A 22,041-nucleotide genomic window follows, 5' to 3' on the forward strand; every position below is an offset into this window, starting at 1 on the left:
AAATGTATACAAACATCCAGGCAACAGCAATCTGCAGCCATTAGGAGGTAGCTGTAATATTCTTGGACGTGTTCCTGCAGTATGAAGTTGTTTCTTTGTACGAGTTTAATCTGAAGGCACCTGTCCAACATAAACAATAAAGAGTGTTCTAAAAATACTCAGTGAAGGAATTAGGTGTGTACTGGAAATACAATCTTCCGAATAACCAATTACAGCTTTTAGGAAGAAACAACCAGAGGGAACAGTTTGTTACAAGAGAAATCCTTTGAATTGTAGGTAATCTTTTCTTCCTGTGGTGATTTGGATCTGATTGAGCACCAAACAAGCTTGGTGTCTTCAGAAGACGGAACAAGGGAGCAGGAGAACATGGATGATTCAAACAGTGAACAACAATTCAGAGTCTTTAGGGACTTTGATTTCCTAGATGTTGAGCTGGAAGATGGAGAGGTACAGTATATTTTCTCTGAAACAGCTTTTTTATTACAACAGTTTGCTATTCTTTCTACTAAACACTCTACTCTTCTTGTAATGTAAAACTTTAACTGTATAAGTATAAACTTAGTTTTGAGTTCAGATTATTTATACTGTTCACTTAATGTTTATTTCAGTAGCCTAACAGTAAGAGGCTACCACACCCTTCCTTTCTGAATCTGCTTTAGGAAACACTGCAAAACTGTTGCTGGAAGATAAAGCCTCTGTTCTAGGACCTTCTTAGTGAATTTACTTTTAAGTGGATTTATTTTATATACAATGTTTAAATTGTTAACAAAAATATATTTGCCAATTAAAAACCCATAAAATGAAATTGTTCCAAATCTGTTGGTTTAAGAGTAACCCTCCAAAACATGAATTCAGGCCTTCAGGCTGTTGTTACTCCTGTGACTGCTGATGAAATCACCAATGCTTAGAGAGATGTACCTTCCACTCCTCTTAGGTGTCTGTGATTTCAACATTTCTTGCAGGAGCTAAACAGAGCCCTGAGGGCCCAGATCAAGTCCTGACAGGTGAAGCCTGTCAGCTCACCTTGATCTGAAATTGTTAAAGGGAAAAAGTTGAAGAACTGCTGGATTTTGGGGGGGCTACACCCTTTAACCCTGCTTATATCAAACTTGGAGTATTTCTTTCTATTTGGGTGGGAACGGCTGAAAATTAATACCCATTGCCAAACAAGTCTAACAATTTTGTTGCTAGTTGAAAGTTCAGAAATTGTTAGCTCTCTTGAAGTACTTAAGGTGCAGATGTTCAGCAAACCTAACAGTTTCATAAATCGTCTTGTCATAATCTGGATTTGATTTTAACATGAATTCTCTCAGGGATCACTCTTAGTCCTGAGAAGAACATGTGCACAAGAAGAAATAATCAGTTTTCTCCCTAGTTAAATTACAGTAATTTTAAGGTAAACAGACCCCTCAGGTGTGAAGTCATGTACATCTGAATTTTAATTTTTTTTCCAATGAAGAGAAAGGATGAAGGAATTAAAAGAGATGCCACAGAGTCCTTATTTTCCGAGTCAGGAATCTCTATGTGAAAATATAGTAATTTTGGCTCACAGCTGCCCATGATTTCAATTAAAAAAAGAGAAAAATTTAAAAAAAAAAAAGAAAAAAAAAGTTGGCATCACTGGTTGAAAATGCATTAGCCACATATTATGAAGGAGCTTTAATGTTCCAAACAATGATAAGTGATAAAACAGCAATGCCAAGTTGTTTGTCAAAAAGTATACCGACTGCAATAATTTCTGTGTCTTGAATGCCTTCAAGATATTACAAGGGCTTGGGACTGCAATTTTTACTAAATACCACATGATAATTTTTTGTCCAGTGAAATTCAAGAATTTCTTCTTTCTTTTCACCAGTTAAAACATTATACAGATTTTATAAAATTGTGCAGATCAATTCCTATCAAAATGAGTTTACCTTCATGGACTGTGAGCCTGCAAAGATTTGGTTCATACATGTGGCTAACTTCAAGACTGAGGCCTGAATTAATCAATATACTAATTGTCTTATGTCAGTCGTGGAACAGATACTACATTTCTCCAGTTTTATGTGAAGTAAAATGAAAAATATAGTCTTTTACTTAATACAGTTTTTAAATTGCCATGGATCTAAGACCTTCCAATTCAAGGTTTAGTCCAGACTGACTTACTACTGTTTTAAATAAATAGATAATTTAGCCAAAGTCAAACCTGATATAAGAGGCTACATCTCTAATGACTGAGTCGAGACTGTATTGTTTACATCTGGTGTGAATTTGATGTATTCATAAACACGAATAAAACACTGTTAGAAAACTTGAACTTGCAGGAGCATAAATAGTCTTCAAAAAAAATATATTTAAACAGACCAGTGATGCTTGTATCATCCCTAGACCACGAGATGTACTCCTTTGAAATTTCATAAAGATGTGAAATCAAGTAATGGTTATTTTCAAACTCAAAAGACAGGCTGAAGAGTTGAAGTTTCTATGATAATATTAGTTACAATTGTAGGCAAATGTTTGTCTATGATGTCTTTAATACAGTAATTTTACATAGATTCTTTCTATTTGTTTTTCTATCTGTTATATCTGCTACCCAGGAACTTCAGGTAAGAATGCTACTTGAACTCAGATATGTCAGTATATGTTATGCCTTCTTGCAAACTTGTATGATAGAATAACATCATAGTTTATTTGTTGCCCTCCCTCTCTTCAGCGTGTCCGTGGGTAGGTGGGTGGCTGTGGGTGTGCTTGCACTTCTGACAGGTGCTTTATTTTTTGTCTTGTATTAAAATTTTTTTTGAGATCTATTTCAAAAATTCTGCTTCATTTTAAGTTTGTTTTTGATATGGTTAACAATCTTCAGAAATTTTAAAATATCTTAATTCAAGTATCAGCATTTTTCAAATTGAGCCATTTCTCCTTTTAGTATTTTTGTGCATTAATAATATGTGGAAACAAAAGAAGAACTTCATTATTAATAATATAGTAAAGTTTGGACCATTTGTTTCTATGGCAAATTATGTATAATTTTCAGCTTTTCAGTTGTGGTATATTGGCTCCTGTTTGCATCTTGCTAAAGCTGATGCCTGAGACCTCTTCACAAAGTTCACATCATTGCCTACCAGCCTGAATTTAATTGAATAAATTAATTAATCTGTACAGCTTAATTTAATTGTACAGATTAGTACATTAGTACAATTTAGTTAATTTTGCTGGACTCATTCCTTTGCTGGACACATTTCTTACCCTGTGAAGAAAACTGAAAAGCTCTGTCAGTGGTTGCCAGTTCAGGACTTAAATTTGCAGTTTATCTGCAATCTATAGAGAGAACTGAAATGATAAAGAATTGTAATGAATTCTACAAACGATACAAAAATTAGCAACAACAGTATTTTGCATATTTGTTTCTCATAGTTTTTTCCTCAGTTTTTATGCAAACATTACCCCCCCAAAAATCTTTGTCTCGAGATGCCTGTGCTCTAGAAGGTAACAGACATATGGAAATAGTTCCTTACTATGCAGTGCCACAGCACTTTTGCCTGTACCCTACAATATTTGTGTGACTCCATTAACTTTGCAGACTTTGACAATACAGTAAGGTAAAGACTTGTGTGAAAGAAGTTTTGCATGATTCTTGCCAGCTTTATGGGGGGGCTACACTGCTCTCCCCTACATGGGGTTACTTCCCTTTTTACTGCCCTTTCTGTGTCTCCCCTTTCCCCTGGGTTGTCCTAATGTTTAAAGTGGCTGCAAGGGCATGTCTGCTCCTTTACCAGAGGGCGGAGATTGTGGGAAGTCCTGTGTGATACCTGCTCACTGCTGGCCAGACACATTTATATGTGACTGTTTTCTTTTGAATTGGTGTTTGTTACTGGTGGATTTTTAGATAGGAGATAGCTTTGGTCCCACTGTAGATAAGAATGAACAGCCTCTCAAATACATCTTCCCTCCTTCTTGTTAACTGTGAAAGAAAGATTGCGTAACAGACTATAAAAACAACTCCATCTCAGACGTGTTGACTTTGATTCTGGGTGCCCCTGTAGCAAGCTTATGCTGATTATACTGTGTTTCATTTCTCTTTCCACTGCACTTTTAATTCACTCTCCCTTCTAATTGCATGCCCTAGAAGTGTCCCTTCTTGTTTCTCTTCTTTTTGCTGTCTTCCTTCTTTAAGACATTGCAGAATAAAACTGCAACATGACATATTCTGTAGATAATGGGCTGCAGAGTTTACTAATAGCTGTACTAGGCATCATGAGGATCAGGGTGTGATGACAGTCTTCTTTGCTTGCTTGCTTATTTATATCATTTTGTTATTTGTTAGTTCAGTAACTCATGTATTTGTGGAGGATATCTTATTGCTGCATGTGTCCTCCAGCCTTCATAGGAGAGGACGCAAGCCCCCCCCCAGCCCCAAGAATTTGTTAAAATAAGTAGTAGAACAGTAATTTTTATGATTTAGAGACCTAATTTCTTAAATCTTAGATGTGTTCTGTGGTTTTCCTGCTCAAAACTACCATATGATCCCTGTCCCAGGATGAAAACACAAGGTTCTTCCAGTAATATGTCAGGCTTCATAACAATTTCATGTTCGTTTGCTCTTGAACGTAGTGCATTCCTTAGTTCTACATGTTCTTGTGGATTACAGTTCTTGCATTTCTGGATTGTCTTTTTCCTAAAAAAAATTTTTTTTTTTTCTTTTTTCCTCATATTTGTTCATGAACAGTGAGTTTAGTGTCATAAAACTGAACTTTTCCTCTTTATAATCACATTCCAAAGTCCATTGCATTAAAGGTCAATGATGCAAAATAAGATCTAGTTATGCAAGTTTGTTGATTGTTAAGCAGGTAAGATTGCAAGTGAATTAATTGCACATTATACAGTTTAGTCCCCATTCAGTAAAAGTCTGAGTATTCCTGAATGGGGATTACTCAAGTGTTCAAAATTACAAATCTGCTTTGAACACACCTCTTTCTCTATGATTGCAGGTAATTTTAATCCGCATGAGCCCAGGGTGTACTCCTACCATAATCAGTGATTTGATAATAATGGCTATGATTTTTTTAGGCAGAACTATATTTTTGTCAAATTCGTATTTAAAAGATCCCTGTCAACTTGAATTTTCGGCAGCTGCTTTGCTTGTTTAAGAGTGTTGCATCTTACAGAATCTTGTTTTAAACAGTCAGTCCACAACCTTTAAAAGAAACATTTTTCTCTATAAATTTCCTTCCTGTGTTGATGTAAGGTTGAAGGCTTCCACCTAGATAAACTACCCCAAACTGCAACTGAATACTTCTGCGTAGACCCTTCATGCTGTGTAAGGCTCCTTTGGCCTCTGAGGTCCACGACAGGAGCAGCTGTGGACATCCTCCTGCATTTGCCAAAGAGGAACCTGGCTAGACTTGAATAAGGGAGCAAGAGAATTAGTGCAATTAGGGAAAGGGATACAATCCACCGGAAAATACATAAAGTAAAAATAAAATGAAAAACAAATTAAAAAATGGTGGAAAGCTAATTGTCATTTTTATACGTTAAGGAAGTTAAGTGATCTTTGCACCAGTTCACCAGCCTAACAAATAGTTCCGCAATTTGCTTAACGCACTTGGCTTTATGTAACTGCATGTGGGGTCAGAACTGAAGGTCAATATAAAATGTTTGCCCCGTTTGACTGTGTCCTTTTTAAAACATGAAATCTCAGGCAATGCTATTCAGGTTATTCTTAAAGTATAGTTTCAAATAATTCAAATAAATTAAAGGTACAAAAATAGGCAATATGTGCCCAGAATAAAACTTTTAAAAGGTGTGCTGCTTTAGCTATTACATTTTGCATACTAAGTGAAGGGTTCATTCAAATCTGCCTTAACTCATCATTATGTATACAATGAAAAGAATCTAAAAACTTTAACATATGTTTTGCAATTGAACCATTGCTATGAACTGTGCTCATAATATTTTTAAACATCATGGAAAAATCCTTTAAAATTGCTTCCAAACATTTCTTTTGCCTGTCATTGCTCTACTGGTATTGAGATGCGTGTATATGTGGACTTACAAAAACAAATTCTTAAATCTGCAAATGCATGAAAAACATCTAATACTGAAAAGAATGAATCTTCATTTAACTGTCATTTCCATGCTTCTGCTCTTATCTCTAGGTGAAGCACTGGAAAATTTTAAATGCTCCTGTTACATTATTGCTTAACAAAATAATTTTTATATTAAGTTTGTATTATATTTTTACATAAAAATATTTCCTGAGCTAACTTTGATCTAATGTTTAGTGCTTTGTGTATGATGAGTTTCAAATCAAGGAAGCTGACCCTGTATCTGATTTCAGGGTGAGAGCATGGATAACTTCAACTGGGGAGTACGCAGACGGTCCCTGGATAGCCTGGACAAGTGTGACATGCAGCTGCTGGAAGAGAGCCAGCTCTCAGGGAGCACGCCCAGCCTGAACAAAATGAACCATGAGGACTCCGATGAGTCATCTGAGGAGGAGGACCTGACCACCAGCCAAATCTTGGAGAACTCAGACCTAGTAAGTTGCAAACTTGCAATTTAAGAAAGGATAGGGTTGTGTTTTTAAATAAGAGGCTTTTAGTTTCCTCTTGCCCAGGTGCAGTAAAATCAGCTGCAGTTGGGGGGTGGCACTCAACGTGGTGTTTTGTCACTGCTTTATTTTCCCTTATTTGCAAATGTAAACAGGAATTTGAATGCAGAGTTTGAAAAACAGGAAGCTTCAGATCTGATTATTTGTCCTTTTTTCCACAAATTACTATGTGACAATTTTGCACAACCAGTAGTAAATCTTTCTGATGTATCGAATACTTAAAGAAATAGGACAAGACTCCAGTTTGGTAAACCATGTCAGGTTTTCATTGTTCACTTCTGGGATGTTTGCATACAATTTTTATGATAGAAACATTGAAAAGGCTATAATATATCTGCATGTACAAACTGAGAGAGCCACCGTCATTGCCCTTTAAGACAATGTCTGCTTTGCATGTTCATAAAAGCAATGTGTGGTGGGGTAACTGTATACTCAGTTCTTCTGTGCTTCTGTTGTCTTTTAAACAGATTATAACTCTGTCCCCATCTGAGGATACAAATCATATTGACTCACTTTCTACATCATGTGACACAACCTCAGCAGACCCTCATCATTTTAATATAGGAACGTCTAGCTTTGATGTGTCTTTGCCTGATATGAATAATCTCCAAGTGTCTGAAGGATCCAAGGTGAATACATTTTTACTTTATTTTCCAAACGGACTGTATTTGACATAACACTTTTACAAGTTTATTTTAGTTAGACTTCCATGAGGGATTTGATCTGTGAAGGCAATTACATTCTGACTTCCTGTTTGTAATGGCATAGTACAATACTTTCATATGCTCCTGCACATTCATACCCTTTCCTTTCTACTTACACTTTCTTCATGAAAAGATTTTCTTTATTGTTTCTTAAGTATGTTGCACTACATATGCACCAAGATACTACAAGCTCATTGGAAGACAGATTCATTAACTAACTACAAGTTACAAGCCTAAGGGAATATTCTTTTGTTCTTCACCCTGGCTTAAAAGAATGATATGCCAACTCATGTGGTGGGTGTATGCCTGTATTCTCTGAGATTTTTTTCCATGTGGGAACCTATTGTACAGTTGTGTGCACTGGATTCAGTCCTTGCCTTTTGGCAGACACTCAGAAATTTAAAATTCAAGACCGCATTATTAAACCATCTTGGGGGGTGGGGAGGCAGGATTTGCAAGGATACAACAACTATGTTCAGCACGGTTTATTTCAGACAATTGTATAAGAAGATGGACATAGAGTAAGGTTGGTAAATTATTATCAACATGGGGATGGTTTCTTTAATTTCCTGTTTGATAATACTTGTTTGTAGGAGATCAGGTGAACCTACTCCTCTCAATGTCTCTCCAGAAATATATATTCTGAGGTAGGGCAGGGGGTGTGCGTGGCTTTAGGACAGTGTTGCCTTACTAGTAAAGCTTTCTCTGTCATGTCTAAATTGTGTGACTGCTGCAGAAGAGCAGTGTAAGAGAATGGGGCAGGGGAAGGATATAATTGTCTTGTGCAATCATTGGCTTTCATTCCGGTTCTCGCCTTTGGTCCCCTCCAAATGCAGCCACACAAAAAATTGATGCTGTACTGTTAGCACTGCATATAACAGAAGTACTGGAAACTTCTAGTAAAGAGGTCAAAGAAAAGGAGGTTGGAATTGTGCTGAACATGGAACAAATCAGTTGTATCAGAAACCTCCCCAGGAGGAAGAAAGGACAGGAGGAGGGAAATGTGGGTAACGATAGGAAAGGAGGGGAACCTCTCAAAATAACAGTTGTGGAAGGGATAAACTCATTATCATTTGTCAAAACAACTGCTGGTAGAAAAGTTACCATGTAACAACCATAAACAGCAGAAGTTGGCAGAATTTCAGTTCAGGAAGCTGCAGTCAGAACAGATATGTTTGCAGGTGGTGACTGCAGCTCATCTCATGCATCCAACAACAGTAGCTATAAGAATTGCAAATCACAGTTCATGAGTTTCATATCTGCCTGGGGTTTTAGAATCTTTACTGTGAAAATTTATTTAATGTCCCAATACCCATGCACCAGTGTTCATCAAAAAATGAAAAGCTTTGGAAAAACTAAATAAGTGAAGAATGTAAAATCACAGCAGTTTCTTGTGGGACTGACAGACAAATTCAGCTGGTCCTGAGACAGGTTTCATATTGGTGAAATACATAACCCAAGTTGACAGGGATTTGCCAGTGTTACAAAGAGAACTGATAAACACAGAATGCCTTCTTAGTGTTTTTTGCCTCAAAGATATTTTCTTTTAGTATGCATACTTCTATATTACTGTAAAAATACTGTATTTTTACTCAAAACAAATTGGAGTCAGTATAAACAAAGTTAAAATACCTAGTTTTATATTTATTTTAAGCAAGAAGTCATCCAATTTTTAGTCAGAAGACTTGAAACTTGCACCTAAATAATTTTTACTTAGTTTGATAACACAAAATCTGAGCTCCTTCCTGTTTCTCTTTTCCTCTGAGTTTTTATTTTCAGAAAGCTGATGGTATGTCAGCAATGCAGAGGAAAATTTTTGTTACTTCTTCAGTGCTGTACAAAAATGTTTACTTGTTGCACCATAAGCAAAAACGAAAATATCATCTCAACTTTTAAATAGATGCAGTGAAAGAGAACAACGAACTGATTAAGTAGACTTCTCAAATGTTTCAGTGCCTAAATCCAGGTCTTATTGCTAACAGTATGAAATCAGTTAAACTTATTTTCTATAAAGATATGATCACAGTAATTAAGGCAGTGTTTGTAAGGGATTAGAAGGCTCTGATGGATAATGCTATGAGGGTACAAAGATTCAGCTGATGCTATTTTATATATTTTTTAAGTTATCTAAACTCACCAGTTTCTGGAAGTGTACTCCAATCCTGCATGAATATTCAGTGTCCACTTTTTTATTTTGCTTTTTGGGCATCATACTGGACTCCAGTGGAGGTGTTTGCTTCCTCTTTCTTCCTCCCTTACCTTACCTCATCAAAATGTGTTTTCCTTATAAAAACATTGTCATTACAGTGAACAAACCAATAGTTCTTTCAAGTTAATATTTCATATTTGAAAGTGGTTAATACTAACTACTTATTGAAGAAGCATGAAACGTTTATGCTTCTTGACAAGTGCTCTAGCTCCTATTCTGGTGATTCAGCCATAGAGCTTTCATTTCTATTTTCCAGATGGTTTTGCTCCGATTCATTTCATCCACCCTAGACTCAGGAATATTCCTATCCTTTTCATTTAGAAAACAAACCAAACCACAAAACCTTTATCTTAATTTCTGATCCTATCCTTTCTGATACAAGTCGTGTTTAATTTTTAGAAATGCAAATCCCCAGAATTTTTCTGTAGGATCCAAGCAGGTCTGGTAACCTGCAGAGAACCACTTGTGTCTTTCAGTTCCACTTGCCACAGATTTCCCTCCTTACCAGCTCCCAACACATGTATGTACGTGCACATACGCATATGTGCACAAACACACACCTTATGAGATACCTCAAATAGAAAAGTTTGAGCTATGCACTGCAGTCATCCCTACAGGAACCGCTTTGCGGGATGCTATGGATGATACAGACAAAAACCAAAAGATTAAAAAGGAAATAAAATTTGTTCAGACTAAAAATGCAAGAGAAATTGGAAAATTTCAAAAATAAATCAAGAACTTTAGGTGCTAATGGATGAAAAAGGAAGGAAATAATAGGAGCATAATTCTTTTAGTGGCCTGTAGAATGCTTTGGATTCTTCTTGAATGGAAGTTATTATGTAAATTACATGCTAAAAATAAGTCTCAATTCTAAACATGCATATAGTCTTCCAGACAGTGATTGTTTTCAATATATTTTGAGAGGCTTTAATACGTCTTGGACACTATAAAGTGATAAGTGGCAAGGACAGACTGACAGTAACAAGAGCCCTATTGTTTTTCCTGAAAAAAATACTTCCCCTGGTATGTTGCCAAATGCATTGAAATCTGAAATTCTTTGCTAGACAAATTAAGTTGAAGAAATGCCTTAAAAATAATAGTGATCAAAGACAGCAAGTTAAGTAAATAGAGTATTTTTGAAGAAGTATAGCTTGATTCATGTATTTTATAATCTGTGGCTTTATATCTGTGTGATTTAACATGTTGTCAGGTGGCTTTTTTTCAGTAAATACTTTCTATTTATTAGTAGAATTAACATTAATTTGCTGTTTTCTAAGACATCATCGTTTACTCTCCTAGGTTGAAGCTGTACATGAAGAACAAGATACAGCAGTGCATGAGGATGACCTTTCAGGGTCAACAAATGAACTCCCTGGAGCATTTGAATGCAGCGATAGCCTTAGTCTGGATATGACAGAGACTGAAGAGAAAGTTGAGAGGCTGGAACAATTTGCTCTGGCTAGGTACTTGTATATGCTGTTATTCATAAAAGTTCTTTTACACTGTACAACAAAATGGTAACAAGATGTTAGTTAATGGAATGGCTATTTTGGCCACGGGAGTTATAAAATTCTCATGAGTTTAGAGCAATGAGAAGACAATGCCCTAATTACCTGCATAATTACCACACAACTCAAAAAAACCCCAAGATTTTCCTTCTAGGAAAAACAAGGAATGATTTGTACATACATCTATGCAGTTAAGTCATTATACATGTAATTATTGAATTAAAAAAAAAAAGAGAGATATTTTTAAAGGTTTGCAGTAATGGAAATACTGCTTAGTTGCTTAGTTAGCTGTTCAACAAATCAGCCATGTATTCATCCTTCTGATTTCTTATGGGTCATAAGGAAGTCACAATATTGCCAGAATCCAACTGCATACTCTTGAGGCTGATGGTGAGCATGGCTGGACCCCAGGATATGTTGCAACAAAGCATCAAGATTTCTCCATACCTTATGGAGCTCTTTCAGATTTTGGATACTGAACTAGACTGCAATTAGCCTGTATTTATGAAAAGGAAAGGAAAGGAAGGAGGATATATAAAGAAGCCCTCTCTCTGTCTGTGTGCCACATGCTTCAGAATCACAGTTCCTGTTCTTGGGAGCCATTGGAAGTATTTCTTCATCCCAAAGGATAAAACACAAGATCAAGTAGCTTAGTATCCTTTAAAAATGGTAGTCAGACTGTTTCACTGACCATGGAGTGCCAAAATACTGCTCTGTCCTAAGAACAGCGTGGAGAAGGGATGGGTCTTCTCATCTATTACACTGCAGGGCAACCAAACAGCTCAGTATATGTAATGTTTGTACACACTTAGATTCTTTTCAGTACTTTTGGTATTATAACTATATTTTCTTAGAAGAGGATTTTTTTTCTTCGTGGGCTCTGTGCTTCTGTAAATTTTCAGCCTTCTTCCTCCAAATGACGGTACAATCAAACAATTGGGGAAGGTAGATGATAATGGCTTAAAGACAGGGGTTTGGAGGATTTTCTCATTGTAGCCAACATCTTGCCAACCTTCAAAGCAATTTGAAAATTCATGAATATTTTTAGAGAAGTGCTGTAATTGGTCCTGTGATGATATCTCTCTGTTAGAGCATATTTTATCTGCCTATCTGCCACCTTGTTGATATTCTCCTTTCATCACAGGTGTTTTTGTTTTTTTCCTCCTTCAGTTTTGGAGATGTTGATCGAAATGCCTCCCCTCCTCCCTCACCATTTTTCTCTGCCATCCTTGCTGCATTTCAGCCAGCAGCATGTGATGATGCAGAAGAAGCCTGGCGTAGTCATATCAACCAGCTCATGTGCGACTCTGATGGTTCCTGTGCAGTTTATACATTTCATGTGTTCTCTTCCTTGTTTAAGGTGAGAAAATAAGTTTAAGAGACAAAATCAAAATGTCTAGATTGTGTGTGGCTATTAGGATGGTTCTTGATAGTAGTACCAGTAATGAACTACTAGGTATATAGCCATTGTAATTTTGCATACTGCAGAATTGCCATACTAGATTTTCATGGAGAACTGTCTTCTAGGACCAGTTTTGTCAGAAAAATAGTACGTACCTCCTACTTGCAGGTTTGGAAATAACAGTATAAAATGTGGATCCACATAGGAGTATTTTTTTTAGTACTTTGCAAACAGCCTGAAACAATAACTGCAAGAGACAGAAAATGGCTTTTTCATCTCAGACTATTGCTAATATGTTCTTTCCTCTCAAACTGTTGAAATCTGAGTGTGCTCATGTAAATGTCAACATTGTTAAATATTCTGTACTTAATCATCTGAATATAAATATCGAGCTGCCATCATGTAATGTAAATTCCAGAGACTGAGTCTGAAGACTCAATATTTCTCCTTTCAAAAACTATGCTCATAAAGATAAGCATCTTGCAAAAAGATAAGGAAAAAAAAAGGAGTCAAATGGACAAGCTGGTCTAAGGACTGGTCTGGTTTTACCTGTAATTAGTTTTAAAGCCTTTTAAAATTGTTTCTTCTGCTTTATATGAGGCAGCTGCAGGATGTTTAGCTTGCTGCAGTAGTGTACACAGCAGCCAGGCAACTTCATGCGGAGTTTAAGTACCCATGATCTCAGAGTACACAATTGTTTATTCTCAATAGGTTCCCCACTGATAAATATACAATCTCAAGATCTTTTCCTGTCTTTAAGACTATCCTTATGAGTAAGAAGCATCATACAATACGAGTCTCTTCTTCATCCTGTTACCTCTGTGCTCCACCAGAGTTAATTCCATGTCTTCTCTAGCTGCACACTCTGTCCTCCTTTAAATGTTGCACCACTGTAAATATGGATGCCTTATAGGCATTCTTTTAAACACTGATAAATAGCCATTTCAAAGGAAAAAAAAACAGTGCTGACTTCAGTGCATGACAGTTCAACTTTGAAAACTCGTCCTGTATTTCTTCATAATGTGTATTTCAGCTTTTCTGCCATTGTGTCATCCTAGAAGTTAATAGCCCTGTTCAAGCGTTCTGAGAGTTATTTGTCCTTCTTATTCTCTTTGAAGAGGTGAAAAGGAACAAGTATCACATTTTTAAAACTAAAATAATACTGTGCAATATAAGACCTAAACATTACCTGTAAAGTCCCTGTTTAACTCCAGATCCTGGCATGCTGCTACATTTGCTGTTGCGCTTGCCCTATGTTCAAAAGATAGCCTACTCATTTTCTTCAGTTGATACTGGAGGAGAAAGATACAATAATGCTCTCAAAAAATTGTCAATAACAGTAAAACCTGAATAAAGGTTAAAAAAAATTAAAATGTTTTAATATTATCAACAAACCAGAATTTTCTAGCTGGAGTCACATATTTTTAGTTTATAAAATTGCTTTGTTCTCCTCTTCAGGGCTAAAGTATAGGAGTATTATTTTCCCAGATTTTTTTTCATAAGGTCCCTGCCTATCTGGAATAGTATGGTGTTTGCAGCATCAAACTTTGCTACTCATCCACTGACTTAAAAGACTTTCAACCCTCACCAACAGGAGGTTTCAGAAACAAGCCCAGTATGTGCTAGGCTTGCAACACAGAGTACGGCCAAAATAATTAACTGTGAAACAAAATCCTTGTTTGGAGGACCCCGTCAACTAAATACTTGGTGAAGTGAAAAAAGTGCATTTTCCAGGGCACCTACAGTTCAGTCTGCATCAAGTTAATGGTATCTTGGATGTTTGCCCATAACACACTAAACTTGTTTAAAATTCCTGAAATTATTGAAGTACTTTTCCTGTAAATGAGTCATATCTCAGATATCTCTGGATTATCTTTATGGGTGCTTCTTTGTATTCTGTCAAATCAAATGTCTTCCAGCAGACCAGCCAGTTCCAAGACAAGTAGATCTGAGACCTAGCAAGTAGTTTCCACAGTTGAGCCCTTTTGTTATGAAAATCCTCTTCCCAGAAGAGGAAACTTGAGGTTAAGAAGAAAAAGTTCTGAGAATATTTTGTTATTGTTTACATTGACACAAAGCACAGCAACTATATGTAGGCATGTACCTATTCATAATATCCAATACCTGCAGAGAGCCTACAAGAAAGCTGGGGAAGGACTTTTCATAAGGGCAGTTAATGACAAAACAAAGGGAAATGGGTTTAAGCTGAAAGACAGTAGGTTTAGATTAGATATTAGGAGGAAGTTCTTCACTGTGAGGCTGGTCAGACACTGGAACAGGTTGCCCAAGGAAGTTGTGGATGTCCCCTCCCTGGAGGTGTTTAAGGCCAGGCTGGGGGGGGCTTTGAGCAAACTGGGCTAGGAGAAGTTGTCCCTGCTGATGGCAGGGGGATTGGAACTAGATGATCTTTAAGGTCCCTTCCAAACCAAACCATTCTATGATTCTATGGTTCTATGAATATGCTGGTGGTTGGCATTATTATTATTCACAGTAGGCCTGTTTCATAAAAAATATACTGTATTCAGACCCTGCTTGAAAGATTTCAGACACTGTAATCTGCATCCAGAAGGACATGACTGAGATGATAATTTATTAGAGAACTGATGGTCCATGCAATTGCAAAATAAATATATTTAGTTAAGTACTATACACAGATACCAAAGTACAGTCTCTCACTGTTTCAATTTAGTGCTTTAAATCATTGTTCAAGACTGTTGTCTTCTTAGCTGTAGGTTGATTGTTGCTTTTATGAATACCTGAAAAGGAAAGCAGTTAAGGAAGAATATGTTTTCTTGAATCTAAACCGTAGACTAGCCAGCTTTTGATGAAGCCATGACTGAAATGATTTGAGGAAGTTATTTTCATAAAATAAACTAGAGCTTAAAATACATGAGTAGATGAGTGCTAGAAGAGACCTGAAGAGTTCATATTCCTTATTGAGCTCAGGACAGGATCAACTATAACTTTTATTCCAGTCAAATGTTTTTTAACTTTTTTCTCTAGACTGTTCTTAACCTTTACATTAAGGCGGAACTTTACAACTTTCCTGGGCAATGGTAGTCCAATGCTTAACTCTTCTGATCACTTGAAAACTTCTCTTTCTTTGTTTTATACCCCTTGGCTTCTTGCTCTATACACAGTAGTACTTACATTTGAAGACTATTACCATGACTTCACCTACCCTAAACTTCTCTTATTTAACCTCAGTTCTTTCAACCTTCCCCATAAGTCACGTTTTCTAAGCTTCTCACTGTTGCTGTGGGCTCTCTTCAGTTAGCCTGTGTATTGCTGGAAAAGCAAGAGCAGCTTCTGTATTTCAGCCTAAGTTCTTACCAGCACTGACTAGGAGAGGATTACCTTTTTTAAGAAGGTATTCCTGTTCAAGAACTCTCTGCTAACTGGTGTAGAATACAGTTAATTATTTCCACTTGTGTCTCAATCTAGTATGCAGATCTTGTTCTACTAAATTTTGCCTTCCTGGTTGTTCTCCATCCTGAATGTGCTCAGGATTGTTTAAGTCTGGATGTACAACCTCGTCCTTCTTTCTTTTCCCTGTACCACTTCTGCAGTTTATCAAGGTCAGTCTGAATTCTAATCCTGGCCTCCAAGGAGTCTGCAGCCCCTGCAGCTCAATCATCCATTCATTTAATAAGCATGTTGCATATTCCATTATTCAGTATTTCCATTAATGACTTGGTTGGTGCCTGAAACAGTCCCCAGTTGAATCCTACTCAATTTATCTTTCCAATTGGACAGTGAGCTGCTGATAATTAACTTCTGAATATGGTTTTACACACCTAGTTACCTCTAGACCACATTTATCTGCCTTACTTCTAAGATAGTAAATGAATTAATATATAACATATCAATTGCTTCTCTTCCTAATAGAAAATTATAGCCCTTCATGAAAATTAAATAGTTTGATGTGATTTTTTTCTGACCAAATCTGTGCTGCCGATTATTCATCTCTTATATGTTTCCACATTTCCTGAACTTCGTGTTCAATTCTTCTGCTCTTGGGTTTGGGGATTTTGGGGGGGTTTTTTTTTGAGATAAGTATTTTCCTCAAGTTTTTTACAACACCCTGTGTTCTGTGAGGTCTCAAAGATATTTGTTATAGCTCCTAGACTTCTTCAGCCAGTGTTATAACTATCATAGCATGAATTTCCCTAATCTGCAAAGATGTAAAAATGCCCAGGCCCTTACTAGGAAGATCTGTTCTCACCTGAGTTTTTCCTGATGTTTCATTGTTACCTTTCCACTGATGCCCTTTCTGAGATCAATAAGGCAAAAGAAGGCATTAAACACATCAGGCTCTTCATAAGCATCTGTTAGTAGCTATTTCTCTCCATTGTGATTCCTTGGCCTTCCTCTTAATTTATAGTTTACTTCTTGACAGTCTCCCTTTTTCTTACTAGTTTATTTGTCACCTCCCTCTCTGGTTATTGTGCTTACATTGCCATGCTATTTTTGGTACCCAGGTTAGTAATTTAACACTGTTTCATTTTCTGTTCTTTTTTACATGAGTATTTGCCTGAGTGAAATATTTGTGTTTTAGCCAGATGTATGTCTTAATATATTTGCTGTCTTTCAGTGGTATAGAATGTGCTTCTGCCCTCTTTTCTTTTTTTTTCGTAAAAGAATGGCCACATTTCACTGTCTCCTTTCCCCATGAAGTTATTTCTAATAGGTTCCTTCTTTCAAATTCTGAATGCGTTGAAGTTGGTTGTATTATTTCTGTAATGTCTCTTTCACTGCCTCAGATTCATTTACTCAATTACCCTTCCCTAGGAGGGTGTTGCAGCACCTAAGCAGGTTACCCAGAGAGCCTGAGGAAGCGCTGACCTTGGAGCTTTCAAGACAGCTAAACAAAACCATAACTGACCTGATCTAGTGTTAGCAGTAGTCCCACTTTGAGTTGAAGGTTGGATCAGAGGGTCTCCAGAGTTCCCTTCCAACCGACATCTCTTGGATTCTGTTCCATAATCTGTCTTTCTAAATTTCCTTCCACTTTTACATTCTCAACTTGCTCTTTTCTGTTGGTTAGGATAAAATCTAGATCTCTTTCCTTTGCCAGAAGATTTGTCAGCAGCAGTTTCACTAAGACTTGGACTGAATCTTTCTTTTCAGAAGACATCATATTAGTGAATCTCCAACTGTCTGCAAGCCCTATGATTCAGATGATTCTGGTAGTTGCTCATAAAAATAATAACTTACCTGGTTTAATGGTAATTAGTAAGAGCCCCTGGCCTCTACTACAGACTTGGTGCAGCAGAGAATCTGAACCACGTGCTGAGTGACATGTATAGTGCTTTGTTTCTGTGTTGAAGGAAGATGGTAGAAACATACAGCAAGACAAGTCTGTCCAATTGTAACTGTGTTCAGATGGCCAGTCCAGATGCTTTAGAGAGAGATTCACAAATGAATTACGAAGTTGGTCTGTAGAGAAAGTTTCTCTTTAACCATTTTATAAATTATTGATAGTGTATACCCTGCCTACAATGTGAGGGCTTATGTAGCTTTTTTAAAAAAAATCATTAAATCCAGCAGCTTCCATTATCAATAAAGTCTAAATTCAGCTCACCTGATTTTAGGTACTTAACTTCAGTGTTCCCATGTAGGAGCAGTTACAGGCTATTTATGTCTGCCATCCAGACTGGTATTTGGGAAGCACTTTGTCCTGCTTTTTACCTGAGACAGAGCTGGGTTTCTTTTTAGTAGCTAGAATAGCGCTGTAGCTACTGTGTAGCAGGGCACACTTCTTTCCAGTGAGACATGCTTACAGTAATATAGGTCCTGATCTACATTCCTCAGATAAATGCCTGTGGTAACATGGAATGAATCATATAAAATTGTTGCATATTTTTATTTGTAAAAATATTTTCATGTTACTTCCACCTGCTGAGCAGTTGGCCTTCGTGAGATACATTTTGTCAGTGAAACTCACTGTGTTTATCAATATTTTAGTTCCTGCAAGACTAAAATATTATTTTGGTTTATTATTCACTTTATATATTAGTGACTGAAAAGAAAGTATCAGCACTAGAGTATTTCTGGAAGACTGGACTGGTTTAAGACTCAAAACACAAAAAAAATCTTCTGAGAAGAATAATTCCCGGATGCAATGTGGTATTCCTGGAGTCCTCCCAAGCAGCAGAAAAGTTTTAGCAAGAAGGTTTTTCCCACAGGGGAAAACAAAACTTTTTTTCTGATTTTTCCGAGCTGCTGTTTGGCATTAGGGTGTCCATTATATTATCTAATTAGCCACTTGACATGGAATACTAACAAAACAATGCCCGGAATGGGCAGAAAAGTAATGTGCTGATCAACTCTGTTAACTCTGTACAGCCAAGAAAAAAAAAAAACAAACTACTTGTGAGTAAAAGGCTTTGTAAAGATTTAATTGTCTCTACAAGAAAGAATGTTTTTCAGTAGTAGATTATGATGAATTCTGTAATTAGTTTCACAGCTGCCCAGCTGTGCGCTGTCTCTGGCATGATAGCTATTATTCAGTATCCTTGAGCAGACGTTCAGTTCTCCACAGGGAGATGGGCTCTTTTGCACATATTATTGTGTGCAGAAAAAAACCCCAACATTTTACATGTTTACAAAAGAAAAAAGCTTGTACTGGAGTAAAGAGTGTGATAAACTATATTTTGCTTTACAGAATATTCAGAAAAGATTCTGCTTCCTAACTTGTGATGCAGCTAGTTACTTGGGAGACAACCTGCGAGGAATAGGCTCCAAGTTTGTGAGGTCTTCTCAGATGTTAACATCATGTTCAGAATGTCCCACCCTTTTTGTAGATGCAGAAACAGTGAGTATATTCCTTTCAAAAGGCATGTACTGCATTGCATTGTGTTATTTTACTGGCTGTTTCACTTTTGAGCAACTCCTGAACAGATATGTCAAAAAGGTACCCACCTCCTATCTCTTAATTTTTATCTCTTGTTCTTAACCAAATTTCTGTTAATTTTCCATATTAATTTATTAGGTAAGTACTGGCAGATGGGTAATACGATATGTTGAGCCTGTGTGCCAAAAACCAAGATAAAACAGGTGCCTGCTGGATGCAGTTGGCTCCACAAATGGAAAAGGATAAGCTATTTTTTACATAGTTCAGCATGAAAGATGGTAATATGTTTAGTTGTTTCATTTGAGTCAACTGTGGTGTGAGCTCGATGATAAAAATATATATTAGGGAATGAATGAGATGGCCCTTCCCATTGTTTTCATTCTGGCCCATGTTTATCCAGCAGCATCAGGACAGTGTGATCTCACACAGAAGTATAGAGGTAGGAACTTGCCAAGTCTAATCTTGGGAGCAATGCTGTGAGCATGGAAGAGCTGTGCTTCACATCATCAGAGAGCTGTGGAGACTAACTAGCAGTATTTTATTTTGGGGAAGTCCTCTGCAAAGCTGTTAAACTCAGAACACAATTTCAGTTCCACATTATCACAGGTGCAGCTTTTGCTATTGAATTTTCAGTACAGTATTCTATTTATGTTTATTTTGGCATAAATATATTTTTCAGTATTAGTGTCTGTAAATGTTTTGCAAGATCTTTACTATACTTTCTACTCTGCTAATATTTTTATTCTTTTATAGTGACATTTACTAGCCCTTTTGATTTCATTTCTCCAGCTGCTGTCTTGTGGCCTTCTCGAAAAGCTGAAGTTCAGTGTTTTAGAACTGCAGGAGTACCTGGACACATACAACAACAGGAAAGAAGCAACACTCTCGGTACGCTGAATTATGTTACGTTCTTGGCTTTGTATGTGTCTGTACTGTACTATATTATGTCAGGAGACTGCAGATACACTCAGATCTGTTTAAACCAATACTCAGTAGAAAAACCTGTTTCAGATACTGGATTCATTAAATATTTCTTCCTGAACAGAAGAACTGGAACGAAAAAAATAGCTATTGTATCCTTCAATTTTAGAAACATTGGCATCTTTATATTCCTGGTCTCTCCTTTCTCCTGTTCAGTACCTTAATTCATTTTCTTGGTTTATCCAATTCAAATACTAATAGAAATCAAGACTACACTTTTTAAATTACAGTCAAAGCAAATTGTCATAGTCTATGTGAATAAAAAGTGCAATTGCAAAATTTTATTTGTTTACATAGTGTGCTATGAAATTAAAATACTGTTTACCTTTTTTCAAATCAAACTGTAGGCCTTATTCATATCTTCTTTTAATTTCTCTCTGAAAACAGTGGCTTGCAAACTGCAAAGCAACATTTGCTGGGGGCTCACGAGATGGAGTTATTACCTGCCAGCCAGGGGACTCAGAAGAGAAGGTAATATGAATGAGCAGTGTTTTTTCTCTCCTGTAAAGTGACCTGTGTGATGTATCTTGTTCTTGGAACCACAAGAGCCTGTCTCTCTGCTGGGCTTGGGCATTATCCAGTTTTCACACTTGAGGCTCAAAGGTATTGTTGTTGCCTCAGTCCTGGCCACAGGAAATGGGAAGTATTCAGGGGCAAGACTTCTGCTTTCCTGTTCTAGACCAGGAAGCAGATCTAACCCTGCCTGGGTTGTCTGTGCTTCCCCTTTTAGAGAGCTGTTGCAGCAGCAGTTTCCCACAGCACAGTGTCTCTGAAAATAATTCCTGATGTACTATGCTTTCACATTACACGCATTTTATCTACAGCTGTTACAACAGCAAGAGTTGCCTGGTTGAAATCCACTTAGATTAGTAGTTATAAAATAATGACTGTAAAATGGCCAGTGAAATAATTTATGCTGTAGATAAGTACTTATAGCTAAAGCAAAATATAACTTTATCACTTTTGAACAAAAGTTTTACATGTACATGCATATATATAAATACATAAATATATCTATAGAGTGTGTTGATTCCAGTTAAGAAATCAGTATTTTCAGAAGTCAGCACCATCAGCAGGTGTTCCTGTTATTCGATATACTAAGTATTGGAAACAGCTGGTATCTTAGTGGTGTTGATGAGAGTTCAGAAATGTTATTTTGTGTTTTTTTTTTCCTTTTGGAGGAAAAAGAATGGAGGGATGGGAAAAAGAGGGGGCTGGAAGGAATTACCCAAAATCAGGAAGCAGCAACAGCATGTAGAAAAAATTGACATCTTCTCTTTCCATGTATTTTTAACTTATAAAAGATAATGATGACATTTTCAGAACATACAGTTGCCTGTTGTAACCATTTTTTTCAAATACTTTGTTTTATGTTGGGTTCAGTTTGTCTGTCTCCTCCAATTCACTTTATTTACTTCTGTTTTTATCTTCACCTCTGTTTCCCACCTCTATGTATTTGTCTTCCTGTCTTTGAACTCCCTTAATTTCTATTTTTTTCTGCCATTTCCCAAGAATCCCAAACCCTTGCTACCACTGCATTTTGGCTTCCTTGACCTCATTAGCAAATCCGATTTGCTAATAAATCCTCCGGCTGCAATCACAGGCAGTGGGAAGACTGTTCAATCTTCCCTTGCCTGGCACTGGCACCAGCAAAAGTCAGAGACACCTTCCAATGCATTTAAATAAGATACTGTCTCTTCTGTAATTGCAGTGATGTACAGGGAAGTTAGAAGTGAGCTATTCTCAAATCTAAAAAGGTGAGATCTGGTTCACATGCTACTGCCTCTCC

General features: G+C 36.8%; 1 protein-coding gene across 1 annotated transcript; it reads left to right on the forward strand.

Annotated features, from left to right (window-relative positions):
- Window positions 1–276: 276 nt before the first annotated feature.
- On the forward strand, window positions 277–20,723 carry LOC104520089 (protein furry homolog; the record flags this gene model as incomplete). Its single annotated transcript, XM_010176108.2, has 8 exons — window positions 277–447; window positions 6,320–6,520; window positions 7,060–7,221; window positions 10,805–10,968; window positions 12,184–12,373; window positions 19,083–19,232; window positions 20,061–20,159; window positions 20,640–20,723. Coding segments are annotated over 8 exons (1,221 nt in total), but the record flags the coding sequence as incomplete, so codon positions are not given.
- Window positions 20,724–22,041: the final 1,318 nt, after the last annotated feature.

The sequence above is a fragment of the Antrostomus carolinensis genome, unplaced genomic scaffold (genome assembly GCF_000700745.2).
Source record: "Antrostomus carolinensis isolate BGI_N321 unplaced genomic scaffold, ASM70074v2 scaffold54479, whole genome shotgun sequence".
NCBI classification, from domain to species: Eukaryota; Metazoa; Chordata; class Aves; order Caprimulgiformes; family Caprimulgidae; genus Antrostomus; species Antrostomus carolinensis.